The sequence below is a fragment of the Mobula birostris genome, chromosome 6 (genome assembly GCF_030028105.1).
Source record: "Mobula birostris isolate sMobBir1 chromosome 6, sMobBir1.hap1, whole genome shotgun sequence".
Taxonomy (NCBI): domain Eukaryota; kingdom Metazoa; phylum Chordata; class Chondrichthyes; order Myliobatiformes; family Myliobatidae; genus Mobula; species Mobula birostris.
In genome coordinates, this window is record NC_092375.1 from 145,885,004 (window position 1) to 145,901,959 (window position 16,956).

At 40.9% G+C, this 16,956-nt stretch overlaps 1 protein-coding gene across 1 annotated transcript; it reads left to right on the forward strand.

The window, feature by feature from the left end:
- The first annotated feature begins 73 nt into the window (after positions 1–73).
- On the forward strand, positions 74–14,697 carry LOC140198743 (gamma-crystallin S-1-like). The gene is made up of 3 exons (XM_072259757.1): positions 74–109; positions 13,100–13,342; positions 14,422–14,697. The coding sequence occupies exons 1-3, from the start codon at positions 74–76 to the stop codon at positions 14,695–14,697; spliced, it is 555 nt and encodes a 184-aa protein (XP_072115858.1).
- Positions 14,698–16,956: the final 2,259 nt, after the last annotated feature.

The window sequence follows — 16,956 nt, forward strand, 5'->3', positions numbered from 1 at the left end:
GGGAGAATGAAATACTGTGAACAATCTTTAACTAGAGAGCCTCAGAGAACTCAATGTACCAGTATGTGGCAACATGGAAGATGCTGCAAATATCTCTAAATTTAACAAGGTAGAAATCAGAACTGTAAAAGTTCAATATCTGAGGTAATTGTGAAAGTTACAGACAACGCAGTCCTCAGCCTGCTCCACGTGTCTGATAATAGGAATCAGACATCCATGAGAATAACCTAATGACATTTGGATAAAAACTGCCTCTCACTGAAGTTCAGAATGATATATGGTTCCTGGTAATGGACTGAGTTTGTCAGACCTAAAAGATCAAACCAATTTGAGTGTCTAGCAAACAATTTAACAAATCTGCAGTGTTTAATTTTTACAGACACCTTACATGCTGCATGCTCACAAAGTGTTAAAGTGTCACTTGGAATTGTTCAGACTCTCATCTAATATTTTGACAAAATTGAATACACTACAACATTTCCTCAGTAAAGTGAAGTTTATGGTCATGCTCACATTTACAGGTACAATACAAATAAAATTGCTGCAGCATTACAGGCAAATGGAATATAAATTATACAAAATGGACCATACAATGAAAAAAACTTTGCTAAAGCAACAGAAAGAAAGACACAATCAAAGACTAGTCCATGGCAGTACAAGAGTTGGTCAGTAGTGTTCTGGGGTAGGGCTAGGTTTGTATAGATCTGTTCAAGAACCTGATGTGTACAGTAACCTTAATGTCAGTGTAACACTTCTTAACTGTCCCTTAAAGATGATCACAACTTGTAGGAATCCCAATGGAATCATAGCAACAAACCGAAGAGGTGACCAAACTTCTGGCTGTGATCTGTATCATTGGGGGCGGGGGGGGGGGGGGTTGCGGTTGGAGGGCTTTCTATGTGGTTGACCGTTCACTCAACTGTGCAGGTCCAATAAAGAGCATTAGCTGGAGTGTTGAGGTTCAAAATTGCAGCACTGGTGACAAGCGTAGATGGAATGTAGGAGCAAGTTGCAATGATTCCACTGGGATTCCTACAAGCTGTGATCATCTTTAAGGGAGAGATAGGGAGTGTTACACTGACATTAAAGTTACTGTACACATCAGCTAAGGATGAGACACCTTAGAATGCAAAAAAGAAATTAAGAGCATGAACAGTTGGATAAAAAGCCAAGTAGAAGGAGTCTCTGGCCTTCTCAGTGAGAGTCACAGATAAGGTGGAAGATAACAGTCTTTTCTCCAGGCTAGGGGAATCCAAAACCTGGGGGTATAGGTTTAGGGTGAGAGGGGAAAGATTTAAGTAGGACCTGAGGGGTGGGGAGTATATGTACAGAGCCACCAGAAGCAGGTACTATGATATCATACAGGAAACACTTGGGTAGCTACACGGAGGGACAAGTACATTTGAGAGGAATTTGTACTGAATATAGGAAATAGGGCTGGGTGTGATGTCAGAGTGGACTCATTGGGGTGAAGGGCCTGTATGGCTCTAGACTCTCTGACTAATCAACGTCACTTGCTGATTGGCAGCAGAGTCTTTCAGTGCTCATTCTCTGTGTGTGCAGTAGCACTGTCGAGGATAAAACATCTGCTGTAGCTCACCTTAAAAGTGTCCAAGTGCACATTGGGCAATGATTAGTGCATCCAAAAAAATGGTGTTAACAACCCCACTGATGATATTTATGAATTTCCAAGTACTCTCATTTTACCAGCAAGTATAACTTTTCACTTTAGAGCCCTGACCTTTGAAGAAAGTGTGATTCAATTCATAACATGCATTGAAATTTTGGTAATCATACTGGGAGAACACAAAAATCCATGACATAAATTCAAGTTTGCTGTACATACTGCATCTTCTTAACTTAAATTGTCTCCATTGCTCCTAGGAGTCCTGTGAATATCTAAAACTTCTAAGAGGTGATTTGCACAATAGTTTTAGCCTATCTTATTCTTTGAACCGCACCAATTATTCACAGATTTCACTATGTCAGCTTCTCGATGAAGGCAATGCCAGTGAAACAAGTCAACATTCAAATAATGAAGCTGCTGTATTCCATTGTAACATGAATGTGCAGGACATCATTAGTAATCAGAATCAGTTTTCTTATCACTATTATATTACATGAAATTTGTCGCTTTTCAGCTGCAGCGCAGTGTAAGACATAAAAATTACGATAATTTTTATAATCAGATTCATTATGCCCCATTAGCATCCCTTTGTATAACATGAAAAGAAACTTCTCGATGACCTCACTTCAGTGGAGCAGCTGGCTAGACTTAAGCATGATATCTTCTATAACCATATAACCATATAACAATTACAGCATGGAAATAGGCCATCTCGGCCCTTCTAGTCCGTGCCAAACTCTTACTCTCACCTAGTCCCACTGACCTGCACTCAGCCCATAACCCTCCATTCCTTTCCTGTCCATATAGCTATCCAATTTAACTTTAAATTACAACATCGAACCTGCCTCAACCACTTCTGCTGGAAGCTCATTCCACACAGCTACAATTCTCTGAGTAAAGAAGATCCCCCTCATGTTACCCCTGAACTTTTGCCCTTTAACTCTCAACTCATGTCCTCTTGTTTGAATCTCCCCTACTCTCAATGGAAAAAGCCTATCCACGTCAACTCTATCTATCCCCTCATAATTTTAAATACCTCTATCAAGTCCCCCCTCAACCTTCTATGCTCCAAAGAATAAATACCCAACTTGTTCAACCTTTCTCTGTAACTTAGGAAGTGAAACCCAGGTAATATTCTAGTAAATTTTCTCTGTACTCTCTCTATTTTGTTGACATCTTTCCTATAATTCGGTGACCAGAACTGTGCACAATACTCCAAATTTGGCCTTACCAATGCCTTGTACAATTTCAACATTACATTCCAACTCCTATACTCAATGCACTGATTTATAAAGGCCAGCATACCAAAAGCTTTCTTCACCACCCTATCCACATGAGATTCCACCTTCAGGGAACTATGCACCATTATTCCTAGATCCCTCTGTTCTACTGCATTCTTCAATGCCCTACCATTTACAATGTATGTCCTATTTTGATTAGTCCTATCAAAACGTAGCACCTCATATTTATCAGCATTAAACTCCATCTGCCATCTTTCAGCCCACTCTTCTAAGTGGTCTAAATCTCTCTGAAAGCTTTGAAAACCTACTTCTTTATCCACAACTCCACCTATCTTCGTATCATCTGCATACTTACTAATCCAATTTACCACCCCATCATCCAGATCATTAATATATATGACAAGCAACATTGGACTCAGTACAGATCCCCGAGGCACACCACTAGACACCAGACTCCAATCTGACAAATAGTTATCCACCACTACTCTCTGGCGTCTCCCATCCAGCCACTGCTAAATCCATTTTACTACTTCAATATTAATACCTAATGACTGAACCTTCTTAACTAACCTTCTGTGTGGAACCTTGTCAAAGGCCTTACTGAAGTCCAGGTAGACAACATCCACTGCTTTACCCTCGGCAACTTTCTGAGTAACCTAATTGTATAAGGGCTAAGAGAGTTATAAAAGAGCGCCTGAAGGCTTTGTGTGTCAATGCAAGGAGCATTCGTAACAAGGTGGATGAATTGAAAGTGCAGATTGTTATTAATGATTATGATATAGTTGGTATCACAGAGACATGGCTCCAGGGTGACCAAGGATGGGAGCTCAACGTTCAGGGATATTCAATATTCAGGAGGGATAGACATGAAAGAAAAGGAGGTGGGGTGGCGTTGCTGGTTAAAGAGGAGATTAACGCAATAGAAAGGAAGGACATAAGCCGGGAAGATGTGGAATCGATATGGGTAGAGCTGCATAACACTAAGGGGCAGAAAACACTGATGGGAGTTGTGTACAGGCCACCTAACAGTAGTAGTGAGGTCGGAGATGGTATTAAACAGGAAATTAGAAATGTGTGCAATAAAGGAACAGCAGTTATAATGGGTGACTTCAATCTACATGTAGATTGGGTGGACCAAATTGGTAAAGGTGCTGAGGAAGAGGATTTCTTGGAATGTATGCGGGATGGTTTTTTGAACCAACATGTCGAGGAACCAACTAGAGAACAGGCTATTCTAGACTGAGTTTTGAGCAATGAGGAAGGGTTAATTAGCAATCTTGTTGTGAGAGGCCCCTTGGGTAAGAGTGACCATAATGTGGTGGAATTCTTCATTAAGATGGAGAGTGACATAGTTAATTCAGAAACAAAGGTTCTGAACTTAAAGAGGGGTAACTTTGAAGGTATGAGTCGTGAATTAGCTAAGATAGACTGGCAAATGACACTTAAAGGATTGACGGTGGATATGCAATGGCAAGCATTTAAAGATTGCATGGATGAACTACAACAATTGTTCATCCCAGTTTGGCAAAAGAATAAATCAAGGAAGGTCGTGCACCCGTGGCTGACAAGAGAAATTAGGGATATTATCAATTCCAAAGAAGAGGCATACAAATTAGCCAGAAAAAGTGGCTCACCTGAGGACTGGGAGAAATTCAGAGTTCAACAGAGGAGGACAAAGGGCTTAATTAGGAAGGGGAAAAAAGATTATGAGAGAAAACTGGCAGGGAACATAAAAACTGACTGTAAAAGCTTTTATAGATATGTAAAAAGGAAAAGACTGGTAAAGACAAATGTAGGTCCCCTACAGACAGAAACAGGTGAATTGATTATGGGGAGCAAGGACATGGCAGACCAATTGAATAATTACTTTGGTTCTGTCTTCACTAAGGAGGACATAAATAATCTTCCAGAAATAGTAGGGGACAGAGGGTCCAGTGAGATGGAGGAACTGAGCGAAATACATGTTAGTAGGGAAGTGGTGTTAGGTAAATTGAAGGGATTAAAGGCAGATAAATCCCCAGGGCCAGATGGTCTGCATCCCAGAGTGCTTAAGGAAGTAACCCAAGAAATAGTGGATGCATTAGTGATAATTTTTCAAAACTCGTTTAATTCTGGACTAGTTCCTGAGGATTGGAGGGTGGCTAATGTAACCTCACTTTTTAAAAAAGGAGGGAGAGAGAAACCAGGGAATTATAGACCGGTTAGCCTAACGTCGGTGGTGGGGAAACTGCTGGAGTCAGTTATCAAAGATGTGATAACAGCACATTTGGAAAGCGGTGAAATGATCGGACAAAGTCAGCATGGATTTGTGAAAGGAAAATCATGTCTGACGAATCTCATAGAATTTTTTGAGGATGTAACTAGTAGAGTGGATAGGGGAGAACCAGTGGATGTGGTATATTTGGATTTTCAAAAGGCTTTTGACAAGGTCCCACACAGGAGATTAGTGTGCAAACTTAAAGCACACGGTATTGGGGGTAAGGTATTGATGTGGATAGAGAATTGATTAGCAGACAGGAAGCAAAGAGTGGGAATAAACGGGACCTTTTCAGAATGGCAGGCAGTGACTAGTGGGGTACCGCAAGGCTCAGTGCTGGGACCCCAGTTGTTTACAATATATACTAATGACTTGGATGAGGGAATTAAATGCAGCATCTCCAAGTTTGCGGATGACACGAAGCTGGGCGGCAGTGTAGCTGTGAGGAGGATGCTAAGAGGATGCAGGGTGACTTGGATAAGTTGGGTGAGTGGGCAAATTCATGGCAGATGCAATTTAATGTGGATAAATGTGAAGTTATCCACTTTGGTGGCAAAAATAGGAAAACAGATTATTATCTGAATGGTGGCCGATTAGGAAAAGGGGAGGTGCAACGAGACCTGGGTGTCATTATACACCAGTCATTGAAAGTGGGCATGCAGGTACAGCAGGCGGTGAAAAAGGCGAATGGTATGCTGGCATCTATAGCGAGAGGATTCGAGTACAGGAGCAGGCAGGTACTACTGCAGTTGTACAAGGGCTTGGTGAGACCACACCTGGAGTATTGTGTGCAGTTTTGGTCCCCTAATCTGAGGAAAGACATCCTTGCCATAGAGGGAGTACAAAGAAGGTTCACCAGATTGATTCCTGGGATGGCAGGACTTTCATATGAAGAAAGACTGGATGAACTGGACTTGTACTCATTGGAATTTAGAAGATTGAGGGGGGATCTGATTGAAACATATAAAATCCTAAAGTGATTGGACAGGCTAGATGCAGGAAGATTGTTCCCGATGTTGGGGAAGTCCAGAACGAGGGGTCACAGTTTGAGGATACGGGAGTGGTGAATCTGTGGAATTCTCTGCCACAGGAAACAGTTGAGACCGGTTCATTGGCTATATTTAAGAGGGAGTTAGATATGGCCCTTGTGGCTACGGGGATCAGGGGGTATGGAGGGAAGGCTGGTGCAGGGTTCTGAGTTGGATGGTCAGCCATGATCATAATAAATGGCGGTGCAGGCTCGAAGGGCCGAATGGCCTACTCCTGCATCTATTTTCTATGTTTCTATGTTTCTATGTAACCTCTTCAAAAAATTCAATAAGATTTGTCAGACATGACCTTCCATGCACAAATCCATGTTGACTGTTCCTAATCAGGCCCTGTCTATCCAGATAATTATGTATACCATCTCTAAGAATACTTTCCATCAATTTACCCACCACTGATGTCAAACTCACAGGCCAATAATTGCTATGTTTACTCTTAGAACCCTTTTTAAACAATGGAACAACATGAGCAATATGCCAGTCCCCCGGCACCATCCCTGTTTCTAATGACATTTGAAATATTTCTGTCAGAGCCCCTGCTATTTCCACATTAACTTCCCTCAAGGTCCTAGGGAATATCCTGTCAGGACCTGGAGACTTATCCACTTTTATATTCCTTAAAAGAGCCAGTACTTCCTCTTCTTTAATCATCATAGTTTCCATAACTACCCTACTTGTTTCCCTTACCTTACACAATTCAATATCCTTTTCCTCAGTGAATACCGAAGAAAAGAAATTGTTCAAAATCTCCCTCATCTCTTTTGGCTCCACACATAGCCATCCACTCTGATTCTCTAAGGGACCAATTTTATCCCTCACTATCCTTTTGCTATTAATATAACTGTAGAAACCCTTAGGATTTATTTTCACCTTACTTGCCAAAGCAACCTCATATCTTCTTTTAGCTTTTCTAATTTCTTTCTTAAGATTCTTTTTACATTCTTTATATTCCTTGAGCACCTCATTTACTCCAAGCTGCCTATATTTATTGTAGATAGCTCTCTTTTTCCGAACCAGGTTTCCAATATCCCTTGAAAACCATGGCTCTCTCAAACTTTTAACCTTTCCTTTCAACCTAACAGGAACATAAAGATTCTGCACCCTCAAAATCTCACTTGTAAATGACCTTTATTTCTCTATTACATCCTTCCCATAAAACAAATTGTCCCAATCCACTCCTTCTAAATCCTTTTGCATCTCCTCAAAGTTAGCCTTTCTCCAATCAAAAATCCCAACCCTGGGTCCAGTCCTATCCTCCTCCATAATTATATTGAAACTAATGGCATTGTGATCACTGGACCCGAAGTGCTCCCCAACACATACCTCCATCACCTGACCTATCTCAGTCCCTAAGAGGAGATCCAACACTGCTCCTTCTCTAGTTGGTAACTCTATGTATTGCTGCGAAAAACTATCTTGCACACATTTTACAAACTCCAAACCATCCAGCCCTTTTACAAAATGGCTTTCCCAGTCTATGTGGGGAAAATTGAAATCTCCCACAATCACAACCTTGAGCTTGCAACAAATATCTGCTATCTCCTTACAAATTTGCTCCTCCAATTCTTGCTCCCCATTAGGTGGTCTGTAATACATCCCTATAAGCGTTACTACACCTTTCCCATTCCTCAATTTCACCCAAATAGCCTCCCTAGATGAGTCCTCACAGGTTAGTGTGCAGACTTAACTAATAATTAAGTGCAGAATAATAATATTCACAATAATAATGTGCAATAATAATGTACGAAATAAGAAAACAGAGACTATTGTACTATGACAAATGTTCTGTCGCACAGAGATGAACTGTTATATATGCTTATTGCATTTGGAAGGCAAGATTTTCTGTAACGATCCTTGTGACAGCAGAGCTGACTGAGTCTTTTCGAAAGGGTACTTATTCAATAGGTCATGGAGAGGATGTGCCAAATTGTCCATAATGGATAACAGTTTGTTGAGTGACCTCCTCAAAAGATTTTCCCAGTAACCAAGTTTGCTCCACTTGGTTGGGTTTCCTCCCACATTCCATTATTGTGCTGATTGTTAGGTTGATTAGCTACTGTAAATTATCCACAGTATTACTGACCTGGTGGGAGAATTGGGTGGGAGGGGCAGGTTAAGGTTGATGGGTGGGACAATAGGTTGTAGGGAAATAAGTGAGCATTTGGGAAAACTGACCTAGACTTAGAGTCATGGAAATATACATCACAGAATAGGCCCTTCAGCTCAATGGAATCTCAGTTCACTCTGCAAATTAATGCTCGCTGCTTTGATGAATGCTATTAATTCTCTTCAGCACACCCTCACTGTAGCTGCAGTGGGTACTATCTACAGAATGTAGAGCAGTTACTACTCTGACAGCACTCACAATCCCAGGCCCTCTATCAAAAGGAAGGACAAGGAGCACATGTACCTTCCAAGCCACAAAAAAATCAAAATATTAGATTATATAACTGGAATTCTCTTCCAACAGCACAGTGGGATTACTGTCAGTGGAAGAACTGCAATGGTTCAAGGAGGCAGCTCACAACATCCTCCAAAGGCAATAGGATGGCCAATAAATACCGGCTTTATTTTCATCACAAAAATGAACTAAAAAGAATGGGATATCACTAGGATGATGAGGAAATCCAGAATGTGGAGCTAATTGAGATGTTGAGTGCAAGTGTACAGTCCTTCTGTGGAAAGCTGTGACTGTTGCATCTTGCTCAATAAGAGAAGTAGAGCAAACATAACAGTGCAGGCCCATTGGTCAAACACCAGAGGAGGAAAAAAATGAGAAGGAGCCACCGTAAAGTAGAATATTATAGTAATCCTGACTTGGAGAGTCAAGTGAGTTAAGAAGGGAGAGGCAGCAGATATTATTGAAGGCAAATTACGTTTGATTAATATGCTGAGTTTGGTGATGAACATTTAAAAGGAGCGCTGCCAAAAGGAAACAGCAGTCATCATCAAGGACTCCCACCATTCATGGCATGTTCTCTTCACACTACCACCATTGAGAAGGAGGTACAGGAGCCTTAGGTCCTATACTATCAGGTTCAGGAACAGTTGCTACCCTTCAGCCATCAGGAGTGGATAACTTCATTCACCTCAACCCTGAGCTGATACCACAACCTACGGACTCAATTGGTTTTCTACAGGTGTCTGTGTTGGGACCAATTATTTTTACGTTATATGTCAGTAATTTGGATAATGGAATTGATGGCTTTGTTTTCAGACAACATGAAGACAGGTGTTGTGCAGGTAGTTTTGAGGAAGTAGAGAGGCTTCCTCAAAAGGTGCTTGGGAGTCCTTGTCCATAACATGTTAGATAAGGTGTTGCATAAAACACCTATCCATAAGATAAGGATGCATAGAGTTGGGGGGGATGTACTAGCATAGATAGAGGATTGGGTAACTAACAGAAAGCAGAGAGTTGGGATACATAGGTGTTACTTTGGTTTGCGATCAGCGGTGAGCAGTGGCCCACAAGTGTTCACGATATACATTAATGATCTGGAAGAGGGAACCAAGCGTAGTGCATCTAAGTTTGCTGATGATACTAAATTGAGTGGAAAAACAAATTGTGCAGAAGATGCGAAGAGTCTGCAGAGAGATTATAGATAGGTTAAGTGAGTGGGCAAGGGTCTGGCAGATGGAGTACAATGTTGGTAAATGTGAGGTCATCCACCTTGGAAGGAAAACGGAGGAGCAGATTATTATTTAGATGGTATAAAAGTGCAGCATGCTGCTGTGCAGAGGGACTTGGGAGTGCTTGTGCATGAATCACAAAAGATTGGTTTGTAGGTGCAGCAGGCTATCAAGAAGGCAAATGAAATGTTGGCCTTCATTGCTAGAGGGATTGAAGTTAAGAGCAGGGAGGTTATGCTGGAATTGCACAGCGTACTGGCGAGGCCGCACCTGGAGTACTGTGTGCAGTTCTGGTCTCTTTACTTGAGAAAGGATATTCTGGCTTTGGAGGCAGTGCAGAGGAGGTTCACCAGGTTGATTCTAGAGATGAAGGGATTAGACTATGAGGAGAAATTGAGTCACCTGGGACTGTATTCTCTGGAATTCAGAAGAATGAGAAACCTTATACAAACGTTTAAAATTATGAAAGGGATCGATAAGGTAAAGGCAGGAAAGTTGTTTGCACTGGTGGGTGAGACAAGAAATAGGGGATATAGCCTCAAGATTTGGGGGAGTAGATTTAGGACAGAGATGAGGAGAAACTGCTTTTCCCAGAGACTGGTGAATCTGTAGAATTCTCTGCCCAATGAAGTAGTGGAGGCTACCTCAGTAAATATATTTAAGACAAGGTTGGATATGTTTTTGTATAGTAGGGGAATTAAGGTTTATGGGGAAAAGGCAGGTAGATGGAGATGAGTCCATGGCCAGATCAGCCGTGATCTTATTGAATGGCGGAGCAGGCTTGATGGGCCAGATGGCCTACTCCTGTTCCTATTTCTTATATTCCTATGTTCTTATTCCCTAAAGGTTAATTTGTAGGTTTAGTCTGTGGTGAGGATATCAAATATGATGTTAGCATTTATTTCAAGAGGACAAGAATATAAAAGCAAAGATGTAATTTGAGAATTTACAAAGCACCGGTGAGGCTTCACTTGGAATATTGTGAGCAGTGTTGGGTCTCCTATCTTAGAAAGTATGTGCTGAAACTGGAGAGGGTTCAAAGTGGTTCACGAAAATTATTCCAGGATTGAACCGTTTGTTACATGAAGACCGTTTGATGGTTCTGGGCCAGTATTCACTGGAATTCAGAAAAATGAGGGGTAACCTCATTGAAAGCTATTGAATGGTGAAAGGCCTTGATTGAGTGGATATGGAGATGCTGTTTCCTATGGTAGGAGAGTCTAAGGCTAGTGGACACCAGCTCATAATAAAGGGGCATCCGTTTAGAACAGTGATGATACGGAATTCCTTTAGCCAGAGAATGGAGAATCTGTGGAATTCTTTGCCCCAGGCAACTGTGGAGGCCACATCTTTACGCATATTTAAGGCAGTGGTTGATTGGTCAGGGGATGAAGAAATATGGGGAGAAGGCAGGAGATTAGGTTTAGGAAGAAAATTGGATCAGCCATAATGAAATGGTGGAGCAGAAGCTAAGGGCCAAATGGTATAATTCTGCTGTTATATTTTATTGTCTAAGAAGACAGGGTCAGGTTCTGATGGTTTAGCAATAACTCCTTAATACTATAATATTATGAAAGGTATATGGAAAATGTAGCTCGACATAGAAGTACAATCTGAGGTAAAATTTAAGCTCCTCAAATCCACATATATTTGGTGGTTTTCAGTTAATCTGAAATTAAAGCAGAACGCTGTGCGGGGATTTATTTCTAAAAGTGGATGCAACAGGTATTAGAGTAGTAATTACCATCAATTTGGGAAGTTTTCCTCATGGCCTGCTGAAGGATACTAATGTTAGAACAGAAGGGTCTTTCCAGATTTAAGTCACATTTCTGTGTTCTTTGGAGTAGAGTGAAGGATGATCTTATTGAAACAAATAATGCACTAAATCACACTACCAGGTTGATGTCAAAATCTTTTCACCACTAGGGTCCTTGGGCTAGTTGCCATAGCTGCAGGATAAAGCAGTAAGTTTTTAATACTGCGTTGTTGAGAACTTTCTTCTCACTGAAATTGGCAAATTAATGATCCAAAAAAGTTGTAGCTAAATAGCTGTAGTGTATGGGTCATCTCATCAGCTGCCTGAAATAATAATCTCAGATGTAACCTCCTTTAGCAGAAAGATTTCACCAGAGTGAAGGAATCTGATGGATGACATTAGAGAGGTTTTTAAAATCATGAGAAACATGGATAAGGTGGAGGGTGAGAGTACTTTACATAGGGCATATGAGTCTAAAATTAGAGGGCATAGATTTAGGATGAGAGGGGAAAGAGGGGACTTGAGGAGCACACTTTTCACATGGAGTGTGGTGGGTATATGGAAAAAGCGACCAGAGGTGATTGTAATGGCCGGGAAAATTTCAATGTTTACAGACACTTCTACAGGTACACACGCATCGACAACTGTTTTTATAAACCAACAAATTATCAGAGATAATCATTGATTTATTGACCTTTCTCACATCAGAAAAATGAATTAAAAGGAATGGGATATCACAGGGATGGTGAGGAAATCCAGAATGTGGAGGTAATTGAAATGCTGAGTGTATGTGTACAGTTCTTCACTGACAGGAGAGTGGAAGGTTTTGATTGTTCAATGTGTTCACCAACAGAAGTGGAGCAAACATAATGAATGCGGGAGGTGGGAAAGCTATAAGGAGCCACTGCAAAAGGCAATATTCACTCTCTCTTGGAGGATCAAGTGAGTTATGAAGGGATAGGCAGCAGAGATTATTGAAGGCAAATCATGTTTATCTCCTCTGGCTGAATTTGTTGCTGGAAGAATAGAGGTGGCTGATCAGTGCTGTGGAGCAAAAGCATTATCGATGGATTTTTAAAAAAAATTTCAGTTTAGTCAGTCATGCCCTCAATGTAGATAGAGTGGGCAAGAGAATAAACACGCTCTTTTGACCTAGGTGAATGGACCTGGGTGATATGTAGCTGTGAATGTTCCTGAACTGTTTGGTTTAAACAATTAAAGTGATAAGAAAGCACAACTGAAAGAATCCACGATGCAACAAATGTCCTTCTGTTGTTTTTCTACAATAAATGAAGAAAAGGATTTTGCTGCATTTTGCTGATGTTTAATGTTGTGTCATCAGAATAACAAGAAACTGCCTAGTGAGGCCTTTCTACCCTGCATATAAATACCAACTTGTGTTAGGCAGTGAAACATTCAGCTGGTTACCAGACTCACTGTGTTCAAAATTGGAAAGGTAAGGACTACTCAGTAAATGAACTAAATGAGAATTCTTCATGAATACCTGAGCAACTATTAACACAGATATGTTTCTTCCCACAGATCATCTTCTACGAGGACAGGAACTTCCAGGGTCGGCACTATGAGTGCAGCTCCGACTGTGCCGACCTCTCCCCTTACTTCAGCCGCTGTAACTCCATCCGTGTCGAGAGTGACTGGTGGGTGTTGTACGAGAGACCCAACTACATGGGATACCAGTATGTCCTGAGCAGGGGAGAGTATCCTGACTACCAGCACTGGATGGGATTCAATGACACAATCAGGTCGTGTCGCACTTACCCTTACGTAAGTTTCAATTTTTCTCAGGCGATTTGATCTTTTGCAGTTTGGCACTGAAAATGGAGAATTTACCTAACAAGTGCCTAATGGGTATTAAACATGCCTGAGTGTATTAATATGCTTGGGCATTTCGAGGTGAAGAAGGGAGGTAGTGTTGAGTGTCTTAAGGAACATTAAGGTGGATAAGTCCCCAGGGCCTGATGGAAGGTATCTCTGATTATTGAGAGAGGCAAAGGATGGGATAGCTGGAACCTTGACCAACATCTTCATGTCTTTTCTCCCCATCTGGAATATTGCATGCAGTTTCGGTCACACCATTATAGGAATGATGTTTCGAGCTTGGAGAGGGTGCAGGAAGCTTATCAGGATGTTGCCTGGATTACAGAGCAATGTGCTGTAATGAGTGGCTGGACAAATGGAATTATTTTTCTCTGGAGCAGCGGAGGTTGAGGGGAGATCTGATAGAGGTTTATAAGATTATAAGAGGCATAGATGTAGTTGACAGACAGTATCCTTTCCCCAGGTTTTAAATATCTCATACCAGAGGACATACATTTAACGTGGGTGGGTGTAAGTTCAAAGGAGATGTGAGGGGTAAGTTTTTCACAGTGGTGAGTGCCTGGAATAAGAGACAGGTACATCAGGGACTTTTAAGAGATGTTTAGTTAGTTGCATGAATGTGAGAGAAATGGGAGGATATGGACATTGTTTAAACAGAAGGGATTATTAAGTTGTCCATCTAATTTAAATGATCAATCAAATTTAAATTTACCAATATAATTGCTTCAGCACAACATTGTAGGTCAAAGGGCCTATTCCTGTACACTACTTTTCTATGTTTATGTTCTAAGTGCCAAATTTCTCATATATTCTTCTGTGTTTTCCTTGAACTTGTGTTAGAACCAGCAGCAATGCCAGTTGGAGATACTGTTGAGACAAACAGCTAGTGAAATGATCAATTTGCAACAGACATTAATTCCCACTGAAGTCAATATCCAGCTGATGAATTAGTGTTTAGATGTTGTGTACAATGACTGAATGATCCGCAAAACATCATTACTAAAACTGTGTTTTTCCTATTCCAGTACCGAGGAGGAAACTACAGAATGAGGATTTACGAAAAACCTGACTTTGCAGGGCAGATGATGGAATTCATGGATGACTGTCCTTTTGTCTACGATCGTTTCTGTTACCGTGACATCCACTCCTGTCAGGTGATGGATGGCTACTGGATCTTCTATGAACATCCCAACTACAGAGGCCGACAGTACTTCCTGAGACCCGGGGAATACAGGAGATACAGTGACTGGGGTGGCTACAATTCAACTATTGGGTCCTTCAGGCGCATGAGGGACTTCTAAAAGTTGCTCTTGAAAACTCTGATTTTATTTTGTTGAAATATTTATGGAAGCAATAAAATACCTTTGATGACACTATCAGCCCATTTGATTCATTTACCCTGATTCCACTGGAAATTCACAGTCAAACAGTAATCATAATCTAAGGATCACATTAAATTGTTTTACCACAATTGGTTCCAGTTAACAGATAACTTTATGATGATTCATATGAGGCTGAAAAATATAGACTTAATAGAAAGTTTTTCTTTGCCTCTTGTGTTACTGTCTTCATTGCGAGACATTGAGCCCCATTTCTGAATTTACTTCCAGTGAATTTAATGAGTATAAATATCTACCTTTATGATTTCCATGATTTTGATGGTTCTGTGAAATGACTTTACAAAAAGTATGAACAACATAAATCAAGACATGGAGTTAAACAGCACAGAAAGCAGCACTTTTACGAAACATGATGAATTCTACCAAAGTTGAGACCAGTGTAAACAACAGGAAGGCAGGTCTGAAATCTGCTGGATAGTTTAAACATACTTATGATTCTGTGTGGGTCCGCATAGTGAAGGGTGGAAGTTGAGTCGAAATTGATGTGGAATTACTGTATTTGTAGCTGTAGAATCTTTTGAGGAAAGTTAACTAAAAAAGAAATAAATAAGAATTATTTAATCCTCAGGAAGCATAGATCCATAAAAATGTAATAGACAGAGACATAAAGACAAATATTGAATGGCAAGTGGAAACACTTCTGGGAAATCAGGATATGGGGAAATGACCCAGAATGAAATCAATTATTAGAAAGAGGAGACATAGGGTCAGGTGTTGAATCATTGTGGATAGAACAAAGGAACTGCAAGGGTAAAAAGACCCTGATGAGTTTTGTATTCGGAACCCCCCTCCCCACTGCAAACAGTAGTAAGGATGTGGTCTAGAAATTACAGTGGGAGATAGAAAATGCATGCTGGAAGAGTAATGTTACAATTGTCATAGGGGGTTTCAATATGCAGTTAGATTGGGAAAATCAGTTTGGTGCTGGATTCTAAGAGGGGGAGTTTCTAGAATGCTTTTGAGGAGGCTTTTTAAAGCAGCTTGTGGTTGAGCCCATTAGGGGAATAACCTATTCTTGATTGGGTGTTGTGCAATGAACCAGAATTGATTAGAGAGTTTAAGGAAAAAGAATCCTTAGGGGAAAGTAAGCATAATATGATCGATTTCACCCTGAAATTTGAGAAGGAGAAGCTAAAACAGATGTATTAGTATTCAAGTGGATTAAAGAGAATTACAGAGGAATCAAGTGGTTGAAAAAGTTTGGCATGAGTCCCCAACCCTAAGGACTTTTTACAGGGTCACAATTCAGAGCATCCTGACTGGCTGCATCACTGCCTGGTATGGGAACTGTACCTCCCTTAATCACAGGACTCTGCAGAGAGTTATGCAGACAGCCCAGCACATCTGTAGATATGAACTTCCCACTATTCAGAACATTTACAGGTGTGTAAAAAGGACCTGAGGGATCACTGGGGACCCAAGTCACGCCAACCACAAACTGTTGCCGGGAAACGGTACTGCAGCATAAAAGCCAAGACCAACAGGTTCCAGGACAGCTTCTTCCACCAGGCCATCAGACTGATTATCTTATACTGATATAATTGTATTTCTATGTTATATTGACTGTCCTGTTGTACATACTATTTATTACTTTACTTTACATTATTGTCGCCAAACAATTGATACTAGAGCGTACAATCATCACAGCGATATTTGATTCTGCGCTTTGCGCTCCCTGGAGTACAAATCGACAGTAAATATTAAAAATTTAAATTATTTATCATAAATAGAAAATAGAAAAGGGAAAGTAAGGTAGTGCAAATAAAAACGAGAGGCAGGTCCGGATATTTGGAGGGTACGGCCCAGATCCGGGTCAGGATCCGTTCAGCAGTCTTATCACAGTTGGAAAGAAACTGTTTCCAAATCTGGCTGTATGAGTCTTCAAGCTCCTGAGCCTTCTCTCAGAGGGACGATGGACAAACAGTGTGTTGGCTGTGTGGGTCGTGTCCTTGATTATCCTGGCAGCACTGCTTCGACAGCGTGCATGGGTAAAGTGAGTCCAAGGTCTGAAGATTGGTTTGTGTGATGTGCTGGGCTGTGTTCATGATCTTCTGCAGCTTCTTCTGGTCTTGGACAGGACAACTTCCATACCAGGTTGTGATGCACCCTGGAAGAATGCTTTCTACGGTGCATCTATAAAAATTAGTGAGGGTTTTAGGG